The 21,366-nt window shown below is 46.2% G+C and overlaps 1 protein-coding gene across 1 annotated transcript in view; it reads left to right on the top strand.

Annotated features, from left to right (window-relative positions):
• Window positions 1-12,165, top strand: part of LOC121283517 (myosin regulatory light chain 2B, cardiac muscle isoform-like) — a 29,898-nt gene extending 17,733 nt beyond the window's left edge. Inside the window, exons 6-7 of the mRNA XM_041198190.1 lie at window positions 5,922-5,970; window positions 11,801-12,165. Coding sequence (XP_041054124.1) covers window positions 5,922-5,970; window positions 11,801-11,905 — 154 coding nt within the window. The 3' untranslated portion in view covers window positions 11,906-12,165. The remainder of the gene's footprint in view (window positions 1-5,921; window positions 5,971-11,800) is intronic.
• Window positions 12,166-21,366: the final 9,201 nt, after the last annotated feature.

Here is a 21,366-nt window from a genome sequence, read left to right as displayed (position 1 = left end):
AATGCTGCCTATGTAAGATTCTGGGCATTACATGAAGAGACATCATCAAAAATGGAGAAGTGCTGCAGAAGACTGGTCAGAGGCACCTGCAGGACATTGTGATGAAGAGACGACCGAGATTGGCAGGACACGTCCTTCACCTCCCAGACGCCCCACCAGAAGGAAGGAGAAGATGGGGCCGGCCAAAGAAGACCTGGTGAGCTACATTTAAGGAGGACCTTCAAGAGTGGTACACCAGCTGGGCTGGAGTGAAAGAGATTGCGATGGACTGGGGAAGGGGACGGAGTCTTCCTGCCCAGTGTCCCGCAAGAGTCCAGAGGAACAAAGTCTAAGTAAGTTACCAAGGAAGGAGAGGATGCCCAGGCCATGGTGAAAGAGAAGACAGTCAAGACACTTGGTGGTTTAAAATCAGTAAGGAGGAGCTACTGGATAGGCTGTCTAAACTTAAAACAAAAACAGAATTACCTGGAAAAACTCAGCAGGTCTGGCAGCATCGGTGGAGAAGAAAAGAGTTGATGTTTCGAGTCCTCATGACCCTTCAACAGAACAGAACAGTTTTTCCAGGTAATTCTGTTTTTATTTTGGATTTCCAGCATCCGCAGTTTTTTGTTTTTATCTCTGTGTAAACTTAAAGTTGCTAAGTCACCATGGCCAGATTAGGTGCATCCGAGGATACTAAGGGAAGTAAGGGTGGAAATTGTGAAGGCACTGGCCATCATATTCCAGTCCTCCTTAGACATGGGAGTGGCGCCAGAGGATGGGAGAATAGCAAATGTTACACCCTTGTTCAAAGAAGAGTGTAAGGGTAAACCCAGCGACCACAGGCTGGTCAGTTTAATCTGGTTGATGGGGAAACTTTTAGAAACAATAATTCAGGACAAAATTAAGTCACTTGGGTAAATGCAGGTTAATTAAGGAAGGCCAGGATGGATTTATTAAGGGCAAATCATGTTTAACTAACTTGCTGGAGTTTTTTGAAGAGGTAACAGAGAGGGTTGATGAGGGTTAATGCTGTTGATGTGGTGTACATGGACTTCCAAAAGGCATTCGATACAGTGTGCACAACAGACTTGTGAGCAAAGTTAGAGCTCATGAAATAAAAGAGACAGTAGTGACATGGATTTGAAATTGGCTGAGTGGCAGGAAACAGTGAGCATTCGTGAATAGTTTTTCAGACTGGAGAAAGGTTTATAATGGAGCTCCCCAGGGATTGTTGTTAGGACTCTTGCTCTTCCTGATATATATTAATGACCTAGACCTTGGTGTATAGGGCACAATTTCATGAAACTCAGAAGTATTGTGAATTGTGAGGAAGATAGTGCAGAACTTCTGAAGGACATAGACAGGTTGGAATGGATGGAGAAGTGGTAGATGAAATTTAATGTAGAGAAGTGTGAAGTGATTAATTTTGGTAGGAAGAATATGGAGAGACATTATAATAGAAAGAATAGAATTCTAACTGGGTTGCAGGAGCAAAGGGACCTAGGTGTATATGTGCACAAATTATTGAAGGTGGTAGGCAGTTAAAAAAGCATACAGTATCCTGGGCTTTGTAAATAGTGGCATAAAGTACAAAAGCAAGGACATTATGTTAAACCTGTATAAAAACACTTGTTTGGCCTCAGCTGGAGTATTGTGTCCAGTTCTGGGTGCCGCACTTTAGGAAGGATGTGAAGGCATTAGACAGGGTGCAGAAAAGATTCAGGAGAATGGTTCCAGGGATGAAGAACTTTAGTCACGTAGATAGATAGAAGAAGTTAGGACTGGTTTCCTTGGAGAAGAGAAGGCTGAGAGGAGATTTAATAAAGGTTTTTAAAATCATGAGAGAAATGGACAGAGTCGATAGGGAGAAACTGTTCGCATTGGTGGAAGGATCAAGAACCAGAGGTCACAGATATAAATAATTGGCAAAAGAAGCAATGGCTACATAAGGAAAACTTTTTTTATGCAGCAAGTGGTTAGGATCTGGAATGCACTGCTTGAGAGTGTGGCAGGGGCAGGGTCAATCGAGGCATTTAGGAGGGAATTGGATTATTATCTGAAGAAGAAATGTTTGCAGGGCTACGAGGATATAGGCAGAGGAGTGGCATTAAGTAAATTGCTTTCACAGAGAGCTTGCTGGCACAGACATGATGGATCGAATGGCCTCATTCAGTGCTGTAACAATTCTATGATTCTATGGTCTTTTTGCTTCAATGTGTCATCGTGAGGTCCTTGCTTTTTCATTTTGGGCAGTTTGTTGCATAATAATACTTTGAATCACACCTGAAGCACCTATTAACTGTTCCTTGGACATTCTATTATTCCTGGTCTATTTCTGTCTTCTGTTGTAATAGTCAGATCTGCTAAAGGTACTTTCATCATCATTCTCTAATGTCTTCAATCCTTACAATGTATTGATGCCTTTATTCAGTATTTGGACAATTTTGAAATCTGGTAATGATTGAATCCTCTATTCTTTGTGTCACCACAGAATGTCCCATTTGTTTCAAGATGGCTAAAGGGAATGACTGTTTCCCCAGGAATTGTTTTTAAGGCAATAGCCACCTGATTCACCAGGACCTCCCTCCTTAGAGGACCAGACACCAGTTAGAACCTGTAGCCAGTCCCTTTCAGACATGTTAGCACAATCCAGCAATTTGAATACTAGAACTGATCCAGGGATCCCCAAATTAAAATGTTTAATCTTTTACATAATCGTCAAAGTTTATGATACATTCTTCCATCGTTTGACCAGCTGTTTCCCAAAATCTACCAAATCCAATCAGGTCTCATTGAGATTAACAAATCATCTCCCTTGTAAATCTCATCCAAGAATTCTAATAGAAGTTCCAAACATTCATCAGTATCTAATTGACCAGCATCCAGCTCACGAAAGATTGCACCTCTGATTTTACATCTTTTGGGAGGTGACAATGCTAAGGCCACACCTCGTTTCCTCTTTCATGGGGATGTAACCTGTGCCCACAATTCCACTTCATTCTTCCACTGGTCATAAGGTTCAGACTCCAAGAACATCGGAGGATAATGACACCCCAACAATTTACAATTGCTTTCTGCCACCAGGATTGCAGTCTTCTGTTTGAAACAATTTTTCTTAATTTCCAATCTTTATCTTTAGGTGACCATTCTCTCCTACCATGTCATACCCCAGAAAGCCAATTGGTGAAAGATAAAACTGGGGCCAATCTTTAATGCTTTTATTTACAGCTTTACACAGTACAAACGTATGCTTCCTAATGCAATAATCATATTTTCAGTCTCTGTCTTTACACTGAGGTGCGCACAAACCCCCAGATAATGCCCGCCATCTGCAAACAATTAAATTCAGCTAATGTACAGTTAACAGTGCCTTCAGTACTTAAAGCCCTGCCCGGCAAGGCCAGAAGGTAAAAAGGAGGAAATATTTTCAGGAAGTTGCAAAAAGCAGCAAAGTGCCATCAGTTTGAAGGTTACTGTACTGCTTTGGGAATGATTAATTAATCAAAGAGCTGGCACAGGTACAATGTGCTGAATGGCTTCTCCCTCTGTGCTGTATGATTCAATAATTCTACAGCTAACTTTGTTTAGGGCAGTCTTGGGACTTCCTAAAGCCTAGGAATGGATCTGTGCCAGGTCTTGGCTATGTTAATGTAAAAGATGGAATTACCAGGTGAGCACTGGAACTTCCTGACAAAATGTGGGCGGAGGAGGTGGAAGATGTGCCACCCTGACTGGAATTCAGGCCAGATTTATTTTACAGGTGATCATTACTCTGTGAAACTATCCTGCCTAACTGGGTGAAATAAAGTGGCCAAGAAGAAGGTAAGAGGTAATGAACTGGTTAGATTTGACCAAGAAGAGCAGGAATGATTTGGCCAAGAAGATGCATGAGGGATCATGCCAAGAGGAACATAAGGGATCTGGCCAAGAGGAGGTGAATGGATCTGGTTAAGAGGATCATGAGGTATCTGCCAAGAGGAGCGAGAGGGATCCAGTCAAGGAGGATCTAGCCAAAGGGAGCTGGAAAGATCTGGCCAAGATTATTGGGAGGAAGCTGGTTAAGTGGAGTGAGAGGAATCTAACCAAGAAGTTCAGGGAGTATCTGGCCAAGAGGACTGAGTTGGATTTGGTCAAGAAATGCAGGAGGGCTCTGGCCTGGAGGAGCGTGAGGGCTCTGGCCTGGAGGAGCGTGAGGGCTCGGGCCCGGGGGAGTGTGAGGGCTCGGGCTCGGGGGAGTGTGAGGGCTCGGGCCCGGGGGAGTGTGAGGGCTCGGGCCCGGGGGAGTGTGAGGGCTCGGGCCCGGGGGAGTGTGAGGGCTCGGGCCCGGGGGAGTGTGAGGGCTCGGGCCCGGGGGAGTGTGAGGGCTCGGGCCCGGGGGAGTGTGAGGGCTCGGGCCCGGGGGAGTGTGAGGGCTCGGGCCCGGGGGAGTGTGAGGGCTCGGGCCCGGGGGAGTGTGAGGGCTCGGGCCCGGGGGAGTGTGAGGGCTCGGGCCCGGGGGAGTGTGAGGGCTCGGGCCCGGGAGGGTGTGAGGTCTCGGGCCCGGGGGAGTGTGAGATCTCGGGCCCGGGGTAGTGTGAGATCTCGGGCCCGGGGTAGTGTGAGATCTCGGGCCCGGGGTAGTGTGAGATCTCGGGCCCGGGGTAGTGTGAGATCTCGGGCCCGGGGTAGTGTGAGGGCTCGGGCCCGGGGTAGTGTGAGGGCTCGGGCCCGGGGTAGTGTGAGGGCTCGGGCCCGGGGTAGTGTGAGGGCTCGGGCCCGGGGGAGTGTGAGGGCTCGGGCCCGGGGGAGTGTGAGGGCTCGGGCCCGGGGGAGTGTGAGGGCTCGGGCCCGGGGGAGTGTGAGGGCTCGGGCCCGGGGGAGTGTGAGGGCTCGGGCCCGGGGGAGTGTGAGGGCTCGGGCCCGGGGGAGTGTGAGGGCTCGGGCCCGGGGGAGTGTGAGGGCTCGGGCCCGGGGGAGTGTGAGGGCTCGGGCCCGGGGGAGTGTGAGGGCTCGGGCCCGGGGGAGTGTGAGGGCTCGGGCCCGGGGGAGTGTGAGGGCTCGGGCCCGGGGGCGTGTGAGGGCTCGGGCCCGGGGGAGTGTGAGGGCTCGGGCCCGGGGGAGTGTGAGGGCTCGGGCCCGGGGGAGTGTGAGGGCTCGGGCCCGGGGGAGTGTGAGGGCTCGGGCCCGGGGGAGTGTGAGGGCTCGGGCCCGGGGGAGTGTGAGGGCTCGGGCCCGGGGGAGTGTGAGGGCTCGGGCCCGGGGGAGTGTGAGGGCTCGGGCCCGGGGGAGTGTGAGGGCTCGGGCCCGGGGGAGTGTGAGGGCTCGGGCCCGGGGGAGTGTGAGGGCTCGGGCCCGGGGGAGTGTGATGGCTCGGGCCCGGGGGAGTGTGAGGGCTTGGGCCCGGAGGAGTGTAAGAAATCTAGCCAAGAGGAAAGCAACTCAGTAGTTGTTATTGTTACCTAGCAATGCTACACAGCTTTTTCTGATCTAATGGAAAATGTCCATGTGGAAAATATGGAAAAGAGAAAGTTCTAAAGGTACTTTCATGAATTCTATGTTATAACCAGGATCACTCAGAAACATATTAGAAGGTTGTTAACATGTGGGGGGCTTTCAATTTTGTCAAAGACTCTTTAAAACTACTCTCTAAATCCCATCAAGCACAGTTCTGGTGATCTGGTATTCTCTAGCTCATTCCAGATGCCTCGTTTCTTTATAGATATTCAACAGCTCTAAAATTCTGGAATATGGACTGTCATTCAATACCTAACCATCTGCCCGTCCATCCGTTCAACCATCTGTCCATCCGTTCAACCATCTGTCCATCCGTCCATCCATCTGTCTATCTGTCCATCCCTGTGTCCATCTATCCATCCATTCTTCTATCCGTCTGTCTGTCTGTCCATCCATCCATCTGTCTGTCCATTCATTCATTCTAACATATCTCTTTTCTGTTTCAGCATCAAGACTATGCTGATGACCCAAGCTGACAGATTTAATGAAGAAGAGGTAATAATTTAATATTGGCTAATGTTGTTGCTCAGGTTTATTTTGGTCATAGCACTGGTCATTATACATTATCATCTACATTTTCTAAATTTACAGCAAAATTTACAATGAGGCACCCCTTCTACTGGTATCATTTATTGACCCGAACACTCCCTAACTGTGACCTTTTTGATTGAGACTCTGACCACTTTCCCTGCTGTCATTCAGCAGCAGCTCCAAAGGATTAAAAGTTCCTGTGAATTGAATCCTGTGGAGTGAGCTCAGTGAGTGATGCAACAGTGTCATTGGAAAGGCAAACATCAGCAGTGATCAAAGCAGCATTATTGTCTCCTCATGTCGCTGACTGCTGAATACCTACTCAGAGAATCACTGGGCAATAACTACATCAGAATTTTAGTCAATCCTCAGTGATTTCACTTCTTTGGATAAGATTCTTGATGAGGACTGTAAGAGTTTTATATTAAATGAAATTATTCAGTTACAACCTAATTCCCAGACAAAACCACTAACAGTATAACATGAAATGACCAAGGACTGGCAACAATCAACCCTCTTCGATTGGCAATCAGGTCATCTTACAGTTTGATAACAAAGTAAGAACTGATATAGCACAATAACACAACTGCTCCTACACTGATTCCCTGTCTCTCCTCCTGATACAGAAAGGGAGTCAGGTTGGGGTCAGTTCTTGCTCCTGCACATTTCCTGATGATAGAAGTTAATGATCTAGAAATTTGATGACTCCTCACTCAGGTTTCAGAATGTCTAAGCCTCCAAGATGGCGAACATGAAGCCTGCCATTTTGGTGTAGATCAAAAAAGGACAATCAGGGTCCAGGCCTGAAGTAGGGGTTAGTTCCTATGGAAATAAGTCCTGTCCGAGGCCCTCTTTGTAATGTTGGATTGCGCTGAACACAGCAGGCACTTGGCAATATGCATTGAGGAAATCCAGGTTTACATTTGGCCTAACCAGTGGAGCAGCTGAATGTGGAGCTGGTACAAGAAAGAGTCCTCCATCTGACCCCACATTGAAACTCCAGGATGTACCAGCCACCACAAAGTCATCCCTCCCCCAAGCAACCCCCCCCCCCAAAATCACCCCTTCCCCCAATCACTCCCCTTCCCCAATCACTCCCCTTCCCCAATCACCCACTTTCCCAATCAACCGTCTCCACCAATCACCCCTCCCACAATCAGCCCCCTTCCCCAATCACTTCCCTCCTCCAATCACTCCCCTCCTCCAATTGCCCTCCTCCCCCCATTACTCCCCTCTCCCAGTCACCCCTCCCCAACACCTCCTTCCCCAATCACCCCTCTCCACCAATCAACCCTCATTGCCCAATCACCCCTCCACCCCCAACCAAGCCCCTCCCCAATCACCCCCCTTCCCCAATCACCCCTCCCACAATCAACCCCCTTCCCCAATCACCCCTCCCACAATCAACCCCCCATCCCTCAATCACCCACTCCTGAAACACCCCCTGTCCCCCAATCACCCCCCTCCCTGACATCCCTCATCCCCGAATCACGGCCCTCCCCCAATTACCCCCTTCCCCAATAACCCCTTTCGCAACAACCCCATCTCCAAATCATCCCTCCTGCCACATCCCCAAATCATCCCTCCTGCCCCCTCCCCAATCACCCCTCACCTGCAATCACACCCCTCCCCCAATCACACCCCTCCCCCAATCACACCCCTCCCCCAATCACACCCCTCCCCCAATCACACCCCTCCCCCAATCACACCCCTCCCCCAATCACACCCCTCCACCAATCACACCCTTCCCCCAATCACACCCCTTCCCCAATCAACCCCCTTCCCCAAGCACCCCCCTCCTCCCATCACACCCTCCCCATCCCCAATCACCACCCCTCCTCCCACAATCAGCCCTCGCCCCCAATCACCCATCCTCCCCAATCATCCCTCATCACCTCATCCCCCTCTCCCAATCACCCCGCTCCTCTAATCATCCCCCTCCCCCCCAATCAACCCCTCCTGCAATCACTCCCTCCCCAAGTTCACTGTCGATTTTAACAGAGGCCCTGCCACCCAATATCAGGTGTGCCCCATTTGACACATGGGTTGATAGAACCTCTAGGCCAATCTGTTTCGGGCAAGGTGTTTGACCAGGGTTGGTGCCACCCATTATTTACCCAGCGCAATATACTCTCATCTCTCATTATCGTTATATACTCTCATCTCTCATTATTATCATATACTCTCACCTTCACAGTCTACCACATAATTTGACCTGTGGCAGACAGTGAGGATGATACCAATCGACTGGAACCGGACTAGGCCAGCAGAATGGGCAGACAAGTGGCAGATGGAATGTAATACAGAGAAGTGTGAGGTGATGCATTTTGGCAGAAGGGATAGGGAGAGGCAATATAGACTTAATGGCCCAGTTCTAAAGAGTGCGCAGGAACAAAGGGACCTGGGGGTGCATGTGCACAGATCTTTGAAGGTGACAGACATATTGAGTGGATAGTTACCAAAACATATGGGATTTTGGCTTCATAAATAGAGGTATTGAGTACAGAAGCAAGGAATTAATGCTGAATCTTTATAAAGCTCTGGTTCCCCTGCTAGAGTATTGTGTGCAGTTCTGGTCACCACACTTTAGGAAAGATGGGAGGGTCAAGACTTTCAGCAATGTGATAGACTCTTAACTGCCCTCTGAAATGCTGAGCAAGCGACCCAGTTGTATTCAAGATGGTGGCTAACCATCACCTTCTCAAGGGCACTTAGGGATGGACAACAAATGGAGACTTTACCTGGTTCCAGCATTGAGGGATTTTATTCAGAGGTCAGGTTGGAGAAGCTGTGGTTTTTCTCCTTGGAGCAAAGGAGATTGAGAGGAGTTTTTTTTTTCATTCATTCACGGGATATGGACCAGCATTTATTGCCCACCCTAATTGCCCTTGAGAAGGTGATGGTGAGCTGTCTTCTTGAACCGCTGCAGTGCCTGTGGTGTAGGTTCACCCACAGTGCTGTTAGGGAGGGAGTTCCAGGATTTTGACCCTGCCACAGTGAAGGAGCAGCAATATATTTCCAAGTTGGGATGGTGAGTGGCTTGGAGGGGAACTTCCAGGTGGTGGTGTTCCCAGGCACCTGCTGCCCTTGTCCTTCTAGATGGTAGTGGTCGTGGATTTGGAAGGTGCTGTCTAAGGAGCCTTGGTGAGTTCCTGCATGCATCTTGTAGATGGTACACACACTGCTGCTACTGTGTGTCGGTGGTGGAAGGAGTGAATGTTTGTGGATGTGGTGCCAATCAAGTGGGCTGCTTTGTCCTGGACTGTGTCAAGCTTCTTGAGTGTTGTTGGAGCTGCACTTATGCAGGTAAGTGGAGAGTTTTCCATCACACTCCTGACTTGTGACTTGTAGATAGTGGGCAGTCTTTGGGGAGTCAAGAGGTGAGTTTCTAGCCACAGGATTCCTAGCCTCTGACCAGCCCTTATAGACACAGTATTTATCTGGCTAGCCCAGTTCAGGTTCTGGTCAATGGTAATCTCCAGAATGTTGATAGTGGGGGATTCAACGATGGTAATACCATTGAATGTCAAGGGGAGATGGTTAGATTTTCTCTTGTTGGAGATCGTCATTGCCTGACACTTGTGTGGCATGAATGTTTCTTGCCACTTGTCAGCCCAACCCTGGATATTGTCCAGGTCTCACTGCATTTGGACTTGGACTGCTTCAGTATCTGAGGAGTTGTGAATAGTGCTGAACATCTGTGAACATCCCCACTTCTGACCTTATGGTCACAGAATCACAGAATCACACAGTGCAGGAGAGGCCCTTCGGCCCATCGAGTCTGCACCGACACGTGAGAAACGCCTGACCTATCTACCTAATCCCATTTACCAGCACTTGACCCATAGCCATGAATTTTATGACGTGCCAAGTGCTCATCCAGGTATTTTTTAAAGGATGTGAGGCAACCAGCCTCCTCCACCCTCCCAGGCAGCGCATTCCAGACCGTCACCACCCTCTGGGTAAAAACGTTTTTCCCTCACATACCCTCTAAACCTTCCTGCCCCTCACCTTGAATTTATGCCCCCTCATGACTGACCCTTCAACTAAGGGGAACAGCTGCTCCCTATCCACCCTGTCCATGCCCCTCATAATCTTGTACACCTCGATCAGGTCGCCCCTCAGTCTTCCCTGGTCCATCGAAAACAACCCAAGTCTTTCCAACCTCTCTTCATAACTTAAATGTTTCATCCCAGGCAACATCCTGGTGAATCTCCTTTGCACCCCCTCCAGTGCAATCACATCCTTCCTGTAATGTGGCAACCAGAACAGCACACAGTATTCCAGCTATGGCCTGACCAATGTTCCATACAACTCCAACATGACCTCCCTACTTTTGTAATCTATGCGTCGATCGATAAAGGCATAGGCTTGATGGAAGGAAGGTCATTGATGAAGCAGCTGAAGATGCTTGGACCAAGGACACTGCCCTGACGGGCTCCTGCAGTGATCTCCTGGAGCTAAGATGATTGACCTCCAACAACTACCTTGCTTTGTGCTAGGTATGACTTCAACCAGTGGAGAGTTCTCCCCCAGATTCCGGTTTTGCTAGGGCTCCTTGATGCTTAGTCAAATGCTGCCTTATTGTCAAGGGCAGTCACTCTCACCTCAGGAGTTCAGTTCTTTAGTCTGTGTTTGAGATCAGGAGCTGAATGGCAGAACCCAAACTGAGCATCAGTGAGCAGTTTTTTTTTAATATTCATTCCTGGGATGTGGGCATCACTGGCTAGACTGGCATTTATCCTTAATTGCACTTGTTCAGATAGCATTTTTAAGAGTCAACCACATTGTTGTAGGTCAGACCAGGTAAAGGCAGCATATTTCCTTCCCTAAAGGGGATTAGTGAACCAGATGGACTTATACAACAATCAGCAATGATTTCTTGGTCATCATCAGACTTTTAATTACAGATTTTTTTTAAATTCAAATTTCACCATCTGCCATGGTGGGATTTGAACCCCAGTCCCCAGGTGATCCTGGGTCCCATGGAATACTAATTGTCTAGTGACAATACCACTATTCCACTGCCTCCCCTAAGAAGCAAGTGTTGTTTGGTAGCACTGTTGATGGAGAGTAGGCTGATGGGGTGTTAATTGGTTGGGTTGGACTTGTCCTGCTTTTGTGTACAGGACATACCTGGGCAATTTTCCACATTGTTGGGTAGATACCAGTGTTGTAGTTGTACTGGAACAGCTTGGCTAGGGGCACGGCAAGTTCTGGAGCGCAAGTCTTCAGTACTATTGCCGGAATATTGTCAGGGCCCATAGCGTTTGCAGTATCCGACTTTGCAGTCTTTGATAGAAGTGTACAACTTTATGGCAAGTTTAGATAAGATAGATAAGGAAAAGCTGTTCCCATTGGGGTAGGGTACACTGATTTAAGGTTTTGGGTAAGAGATGCTGGAGGGATGTGAAGCAATTTTTAAGCAGTGAGTGGTAATGACCTGGAACTCTGCCTACGAGGTGGTGGAAGCGGAGATGATCAATGATTTCAAAAGGAAATTGAATGGGCACTTGAGGGAAATAAACTTGCAGGGCTATAGGGATAGAGTGGGGAGTGTGATTGACTGGATTGCTCTGTGATGAGCTGGATTTGATGGGCAGAATGACAATGAGGCACTGATGTAGTGAGTTCATGATACAAGATTCAACTGTGAATCTCCACCTGGTAAAATTAACTCTAAGCCACATTGGACTTGGAAGGTTTCAATTTCAGTGACCTAACTAATGCTCTAGTGGTTCAGCCTGTGATTACTGTGAATATCATGCTCTCCTTTTCACTTTTGTATCTCAAGTGCGAGCAGATGTTTTCTGCCTTCCCTCCTGATGTTTCTGGTAATCTCGACTATAAAAACCTGTGCTACGTTATCACACACGGTGAAGAGAAGGATCAGGAATGACGAAACTCACCCTCAGGATGAAGGTTACCATTGAGTGTGATGTGATTCTTCCTGCCTGGTGATGGGAATGATCAGGAGTGATGCAGTTCACATGTAACTTGTGGAATCACTGCCAACGTCTTCACAAACCTTCAAACATTAACTTCCAACATCCTGATGTTAACATACTGTTCTGATTATGTAAAATATTTGTTGCAATAGAATTATACCCTGATCAGAACTTTGACTCAGCTGTAAATAAATGTTCTTCATGAGCATCATTGTGATTACTAACTGTTGTACCTGTTACCATAACAGATTGCTACATATTTTACTTCAATCTAATTAAGTTGACTGATTTTTACTTTAATTGTTCGTGGGATACGAAGGTCGCTGGCAAGTTCAACATTTATTGCCCATCCCTAATTGTGCTTGTGAAGGTGGTGGTGAGCTGTCTTCTTGAACCGCTGCAGTCCATGTGGTGTAGGTGCACCCACAGTGCTGTTAGGGAGGGAGTTGCAGGATTTTGACCCAGCAACAGTGAAAGAACAGTGATATATTTCCAAGTCAGGATGGTGAGTGGCTTGGAGGATGATGTTTCCATGTATCTGCTGCCCTTATCCTTCTAGGTGGTAGGGATAACACCCTGGAAGGCACAGTAAAAGGGGAGTTGTTGCAGTACATCTTATAGATTACACACTGCTAACACTGTGCATTGGTGGATCGAATGAGTGTTTAAGCTGATGGATGGCATTACAGTTAGGTTTGTCCTGGATGGTGTCAAGCTTCTTGAGTGTTGTTGGAACTGCACTCATCCAGGTAAGTGGAGAGTTTTCCATCACACTCCTGACTTGTGACTTATAGATGATGGGCAGTCTTTGGGGAGTCAGGAGGTGAGTTACTCGCCACAGGATTCCTAGCCTCTGACCAGCCCTTATAGACACAGTATTTATATGGCTAGCCCAGTTCAGGTTCTGGTCAATGGTAATCTCCAGAATGTTGATAGTGGGGGATTCAACGATGGTAATGCCATTGAATGTCAAGGGGCGATGGTTAGATTCTCTCTTGTTGGAGATGGCCATTTCCTGGCACTTGTGTGGCGTGAATGTTACTTTCCACTTGTCCTTTCAAGCCTGGATATTGTCCAGGTCTTGCTGCATTTGCACTATGGACTGTTTCAGTATCTGAGAACTTGCGAATGGTGAACATGTGCAATCATCAGCGAACGTCCCCACTTCTGACCTTATGATGGAAGGAAGGTCATTTTTGAAGCAGCAGAAGATGGTTGGGCCTAGGACACTATCCTGAGGAACTCCTGCAGTGATGCCCTGGAACTGAGATGATTGACCTCCAACACCCACAACCAAGACTAGTATTTTAAACTTAAATAAGGGCAGCTATGGGGGCATGAAAGCAGAGCTAGCTAACTGGCAACTGAGGTTAAGGGATATGTCAATCGAAGTTTAGTGGCAGACATTTAAAGGGAAATTTCAGAATATACACATGCCAATGAGAAAGAAAAATTCCAAGGGGGAGGGCCACCATCCGTGGCTAACTAAAAAAGTTAAGGACTGTATCAAACTTAAAGACAAACATATAATTACGCAAGGACAGGTGACATCAGAATTTTTGGAAAGAATATAAAGAACAGCAAAGAATGGCAAAAAGATTAATAAGGAGGGAAAGATGAGAGCACGAGAGACAACTAGCTAGTAAGATAAAGATGGATAGTAGGAGTTTCTGTAGGTATTTAAGAAAAGAGTTAACAAAATGAGCATTGGTCCTATAGAGAGTGCATCTGGGGAATTGATAATGGAAAATAGGGAGATGGCAGATGAATTAAACAGGTGTTTTGCTTCAGTCTTCACTCTAGAGGACACAAGTAACATTCTGCAAATAGCTGTAAATTAGGAAATGGAAGGGAGGGAGGAACTTGGGAAAATTACAATTTGTATTGAGCAAATTGTTGGGGCTGCGGGCTGACAAATCCCCAGCTCCAGATGGACTTCACCCTAACGTCTCTATAGAAGTGGCTAGTAAGATAGTTGATACAGTGGTTTTAATTTTCCAAAATTCCCAAGGTTTGGGCAAGGTTTCATTAGATTGGAAAATGGCAAATATAACTCTTTTATTCCAAAAGGGAGGGAGTCAGAACTCAGGAAAATATAGGCCAGTTAGCCCAACATCTGTCATAGGGAAAATGTTACAAGGGAACATTAAAGATGTTATAGCAGGGCACTTAGAAAAATTCAAGGCAATCAGGCAAAGTCAACATGGTTTTGTGAAAGGGAAATCATGTTTAACCAATTTATTGGAGTTCTTTGAAGGAATCACATGTGCTGTGGATAAAGGGGAACTGGTGGATGTACTGTACTTAGATTTCTAGAAGGCATTTGATAAATTGCCACATCAAAGGTTATAGTAGAAAATAAAAGCTCATGGCATAGGGGGTAACATACTGGCATGGATAGAAGATTGACTAGCTAACAGAAAGCAGATAGTTGGCACAAATGGGTCTTTTTCTGGTTGGCAGGATGTGACGAGTTGGTGTGCCATAGGGATCAGTGCTGGGGCCTCAACATTTTACAATTTATATAAATGGTTTGAATGAAGGGACTGAAGGAATGGTGGCTAAATTTGCTGATGACACAAAGATAGGTAAGAAAGTAAATTGTGGAGAGGACGTAAAGAGACTACAAAGTGACAGATAGGTTAAGTGAGTGGGCAAAGCTCTGGCAAATGGAGTATAATATAGAAAAATGTGAATTCGTTAATTTTGACAGGAAGAATAAAAAGGAAGCTTATTATCAAAATGGTGAGAGATTGCAGCTCTGAGATTCAGAGGGATAAAAGATCTGGGTGTCCTAATGCATGAATCACAAAAGGTTAGTATGCAGGTACAGCAGGTAATTAGGAAAGCTAATAGAATGTTATCATTTATTGTGAGGGGAATTGATTACAAAAGTAGGGAGGTTATGCTTCAGTTGTACAGGGCATTAGTGAGACCACATCTGGAGTATTGTGTACAGTGCTGGTCACCTTACTTAAAGAAAGATGTAAATGTGTTAGAAGCAGTTCAGAGAAGGTTTACTAGACTAATACCAGAAATAGGTGAATGGTCCTATGAGGATAGGCTGGACAGGTTAGGCTTGTATCCACTGGAACTTAGAAGGGAAAGAGGCGACTTAATTGAAACCTTTAAGATCCTGAGGGGTCTTGACAGGATGTGGAGAGGATGTTTCCTCTTGTGGGAGAATCTAGAAGTAGGGGTCACTGTTTAAAAATAAGGGGTCGCTCATTTAAGACAGAGATGAGGAGAGTATTTGGAAATCTCTTCCTGAAATGGAAGGTGGAAGCAGAGTCTTTGAATATTTTTAAGTTAGTGTTGGATAGATTCTTGATTAACAAGGGGGTGAAAGGCTATTGGGGGTAGGCAGGAATGTGGGGTTGAGGTTACATTCAGATCAGCCATGATCTTATTGAATGGCGGAGCAGGCTCAAGGGGCCGAGTGGCCTACTCCTGTTCCTAATTCATATATTCATGTGTTCCTATGCTTTTCTACCAATTTATGTGTTGTCAGCAAATTTGGATACAATACACTTGGTCCCTTCATCCAAGTCATTAATATAGATCATAATTAGTTGAGACCCCAGCACTGATCCCTGAGCACCCCACTAGTTACAGTTTGCCAACCTGGAAATGACTCATTTATCTGGACTCTCTGTTTCCTGTTAGTTAGCCAATCCTTTATCCATGTTAATTTATCACCCTCAACACCATAAGCTCTTACTTGTGCAGTAACCTTTTATGTGGCACCTTATTGGATGCCAGAATCAGCAGTTCAGGAAGAGTGAACAAATTTCAGCAAAACAATGCAGGAATATAGGAACATAAGATCTAAGGTAAGAATCAAAGATATTCCAGTTGCACAATATCAATCTATTTTCTATCTATTATGTATCTTTCTATTATCTATTACTGGCTTCATTTCTGGGAGCTCCTTGAGATGTTGTCATCATCATATCTAACAAATGTGTTCCATTGGAACATGTGCTGGGCTTGGTGTTGGTATAGGATGATTGCCATTGAAGAACCCCTGACTGCTCTTATGCTTCATGTTGTTTAAGGGTATGTGTTCATGAAGTATTCCTGGTCTGCTGCAGAACAGACTGATATACAGGCAGGTGTTCCTGTTGTTCCCAGCCCACACCCTGTTCTCAGAGGGTCACACTGTGTCCCAATGGTGTTGTACCAAAGCTTGAGAGATTTAAAACAAAAACAGAAACAGAAATACCTGGAAAAACTCAGCAGGTCTGGGAGCATCGGCAGAGACGAGCACAGTTGATGTTTCGAGTCCTCATGACCCTTCAACAGAACTGAAGATTTAATCCCATTCTGGAGAAGCTTGTAGGCTGACCGAGATACTTCACAGTGTACAGGCAGTAGCTAACACTGTCCATTGCAGAGACAATGGAAACTGCAGCACAAGAAAGCAGTGCCTAAGGGGTCCTCTGACAGACTGATCTTCTCAGTATCTCAGAGCTTCTTGGAGGAACCTTTGCATGCCATGGTCTCACCAACACTACTCTCTTCCTCACCCGGTGGACCTTCTCATATTCTTTCAGTCTGAAGCGGATGATTTGGGCATAGAATTAACTGTAAGAAGGAAGCTCCTCTCTGTTATCTGCACTGTGGTCCTCAAAGGCTAGTTACTGGGATTCCTAAAGCTCCATCTGTGAAGCCATCACATATAGATGATGTGTCAAATGGACAGAGTAACATTGCCAATGTATGTCCATGGAAGTATCTAGTGCCTGAAAATGTGTGACACTCACCCAGAGGGACTCATATTGTCATAACAGCACAAAAGGAAGCCATTTGGCCCATGTACTATCCCCACCACATGGGACACCACATGGGAACTCTCCACCCGCCACTGTGACTCCCCACCCACCACTGCGACTCCCCACCCACCACTGCAACTCCCCATCCACCATGGAGACTTTCCACCCACCATGGGGACTCCTCACCCACCACGGGGACTCCCCACCTACCATGGAGACTCCCCACGCACCATAGGGGCTCCCCACTCACCACTGTGACTCCCCACCCAATATGGGCACTCCACCCACCATGGGGACTCCCCACCCATCACTGTAACTCCCCACCCACTATGGATACTTCAACCACCACGGGGACTCCCCGCCCACCACAGGGACTCCCCACCCACTATAGGGACTCTGCCCACCACAGGGACTCCCCGCCCACCATGGAGAGCCCCAACCCACCATGGGGACACTGCACCCACCAAAGGGATTCTCTTGTCAAACACAGGAATACTTCATGCACCAAAGGGATAAAAGCAAGATGAGGCAATTCTGGAGACCCTTGATGAAGTAAGATTTGGGTAGAAGACAGAGTCCTCTGTGAGATTTCTCAGTGCTATAAAATTTCTCACTGTGGTATTTCTCACTCACTAAGAGACTTCTCACTCACGCTGGGATTTCTCACATACTGCATTTTCTCATTCACTGTGGAATTTCTCACTCACCCTGGGATTTCTCACTCACTCAGTATGGGATTTTCCACTCACTATGAGATTTTTCACTTGCTGCCAGATTTCTCACTCATTATGGGCTATTCAACTCATTACGAGATTTATCAATCATTTTGGGGTTTCTAAATCAAGACTGGATTTCTCATTCACTATGGGACTTCACACTCACTATTCAATTTCCCACTCATTATTGGATTTCTCACCCACTATGGGATTTCTCAATCACTGAGATTTCTCACTCATTGGGATTTCTCACTCCTAAAGTATTGCCCATTCTGTTGGATTTCTTCCTCACTATGGGATTTCTCAATCACCATGGGGTTTCTCAATCACTATGGTATTTCTCACTCACTATGGGGTCCCTCACTCACTGTTCAATTCTCCACTCACTATTGGATTTCTCACTCACTATGAGATTCTCAGTAACTATGAGGTTTCTCACTCACTATGAGACTCCCACTCACTGAGATTTCCCATTCACTATGAGATTTCTCCCTCACTGTTCAATTTCTCAATTGCAATGGGATTTCTCACTCACTATGGGATTTCTCACCCACTTTTCAATTCCCCACTCACTATTGGATTTCTCAATCACTATGAGGTCTCTCACCCACTATGGGATTTCTCAATCACTATGAGGTCTCTCACTCACTGGGATTTCTCGTTCACTTTGAGATTTCTCAGTCATTGAAGTTTCTCACTCACCATGAGATTTCCCACTCACCATTAGATTTCCAACTCCCTAGGAGATTTCTCACTCACTAGGATTTCTCACTCAGTATGAGATTCCTCACTGCTGGATTTCTCACTCATTATGAGCTCTTCCATTCACTGAGATTTTTCATTCACTATGGAATTTCTCACTCAGTTTGATATTTATGAATTACTACGGGATTTCTCAATCACTGTAGAATTTTCCAATCAGCATATGATTTTGCACTCACTGTGGAATTTTCCAATCACTGTGGGATTTCTCACTCATTTTAGATTTCTCACTCAGTGTGAGGTTTCTCACTCATTGTTTGATTTCTCCCTCACTTTGGGATTTCTCACTCTCTGTGGGAATTCTCACTTACTATTAGATGTCTTACCCAGTGTGAGATTTATCAGTCACTGGATTTCTCACTCACTATGGGATATCCCACTCACTCTGGAATCATCCAATTACTATACAATTTCTCACTCATGGTGGAATTTTCAAATTACTATGGGATTTCTCACTCACTGAGATTTCTCACTCAGTCTGAGGTTCCTCACTCACTGTTGAAGTTCCCACTCACTATGGGATTTTCCATTAACTATGAGGTTTCTCACATGCTATGGAATATTCAAATCACTGCGGGATTTCCCACTCACCATGAGATTTTCTACTGACTGTTGGATTTCTCACTCACTATTGGATTTCTCATTCACTATGAGATTTCACACTCACTGTGGTTTTTCCTCACATAGAGATTTCTCTATGGGATTTCTCAATGGGATTTCTCACTCACCATGGGATGTCTCACTCACTCTGGGATGTCTCACTCACTGAGATTTCTCAGTCACTATGTGATTTCTCACTCAGTATGAGATGTCTGACTCACTATGGTATTTCTCACTGACTATGGTATTTCTTACTATGGGATTTCTCATTCACTATGGGATTCCAAACACTATGGGATTTCTCGCTCACTGATTTCCCACTCTATGAGATTTCTCACATCGTATGGGATATCTCACTCATTGTGGGATTTCAAACACTATGGGATTTCTCACTTACTGAGATTTCTCACTCACTGTGATTTCCAACTCACTATGAGATGTCTGACTCACTGAGATTTCTCACAGGCAATGGGATTTCTCACTCACTGAGATTTCCCACTCTACGGGATTTCTCATACACTGTGGAATTTTAAACACTATGTGATTTCTCATTCACTATGTGATTTTTCACTCACTGTGAGATGTCTGACTCACTATGGTATTTCTCACTGACTATTCACTGTGGGATTCCAAACGCTTCTCGCTCACAATGAGATTTCTTACTCGCTATGTGATTCCTCACTCACTATGAGATGTCTGACTCACTGAGATTTCTCACTCACTATGGTATTTCTCACTCACCTTGGTATTTCTCACTGGTTATGGTATTTCTCACTCTATGTGATTTCCCATTCTCTATGGGATTTCTCACTCACTATGGTATTTCTCACTCAGATTTCCCACTCACTATGCGATTTCTCACTCAGAGATTTCCCACTCTCAATGGGATTTCTCATGCACTATGGGATTTCTCACACATTGTGGGATTTCAAACACTATGGGATTTCTCACTCACTGTGGTATTTCTCACTGACTATGGTATTTCTTATTCACTGTAGGATTCCAAACACTATGGGATTTCTTGTTCACTGAGATTTTCCACTCTCTATGGGATTTCTCACACAATATGGTATTTCTCACTCAGATTTCTCACTCACTGTAGGATTTCTCACTCAGAGATTTCCACTATGGGATTTCTCATGCACTATGGGATTTCGCACTCACTGTAGGATTTCAAACACTATGGGACTTCTCACTGACTGTGGGATTTCACACTCACTATGATGTCTGGCTCACTATGAGATTTCTCACAGACTATGGGATTTCTCACTCACTATGGGATTTCTCACTGACTAAGGGATTTCTCGCTCACTATGGTATTTCTTACTGACTGTAGTATTTCTCACTCACTATAGATTTCTCACTCACAGATTTCCTACTCTCTATGGGATTTCCCTCTTTCTATGGGATTTCACTTACTATGGGATTTCTCACTCAGAGATTTCCCACTCTCTATGGGTTTTCTCACTCACTATGGGGCTTCTCACTCAATATGGGATTTCTCACTCACTATGGGGCTTCTCACTCAATATGGGATTTCTCACTGTGGAAATGTCAAATCATATTGAGATTTTCCACTCACTATGAGATTTCTCACTCACTATGGGATTTCTCACACACTATGCCAGAATTTTCCAACCCCATTGGCATTGGACGTGTTTGGCAGCTTAAGCAGGCAATATGGTGAGAAGGCCAGAAATCAGTTTTACACCGTCGTGAAAGCAATTTGTGATCATCTGCTCTGCCTGTCAATTACGGGCCACATTTCCCACTGCTGGACATAAGGAATGTGATTTTAATGCATTTGCATCTAATTATAAGCTCTGCTCACCCGAATCATCCCTCCACACTGGATCATCTGACGCCGACATGTTTTAAGATTGACCATAAGTGATGTTCACCTGGTGAGCTACACTTCACTCGGGACTTCAAGGTTTGTTTGCCTTCCTTTCTTCAGGCAACACCTGCAGTCATCAGCATCAGAATTCTCAGGCAGCGCCATATCACTTTTTGGGGGGCTAATGGGCAGGTCTCTACCTACCAAACCAGCTGTAAGGCGGGGGGTGGCTACAAAGCTAGGGCTTGCTTGAGGAAGGGGGAGAAGTGGCCTCAGGCAAGGGGAGTGGCTTAAGGGTGAGGGCTGTACTGGGGAAGGAGGGTATCCCAGGGTGCGTTTGGGGGCACATGTTGATCCGTGCAACTGCTCTCAAGATGGTGAGGGCTGAGGAGGCAGTCTTCAGAGGAGATGAGGCCAGATGGAGATGTGAGCATGTGTATGAGAGTGGGTGGTGATGTCCCTTGAGCTGAATGTTTGATGGCCTTGTGAGTGTGTGAGTTTAGAGTGATGAGGTGATTGCCTTACCTGGATGGCTGACCTCTTGTGTGCAGTATTGTCACTGGCCATCTCTGCCACCGCCTCCTGAGCCACAGTGGTCTGACTGATGGGCCTCCTGCGACCAGAGAAGGGATAGTGGTCATAATGGTGGGCCTCCATGGTGTCCAGAAGGTTCCAGGGATGTGTCACTGAACCGGGGGGGCTGCACTCTTCTTGATTTTTGG

Source organism: Carcharodon carcharias, chromosome 10 (assembly GCF_017639515.1).
Source record: "Carcharodon carcharias isolate sCarCar2 chromosome 10, sCarCar2.pri, whole genome shotgun sequence".
Lineage (NCBI taxonomy): Eukaryota > Metazoa > Chordata > Chondrichthyes > Lamniformes > Lamnidae > Carcharodon > Carcharodon carcharias.
The sequence above is the reverse complement of the archived record's forward strand: the minus strand, read 5'-3'. Positions and strand labels throughout refer to the sequence as shown.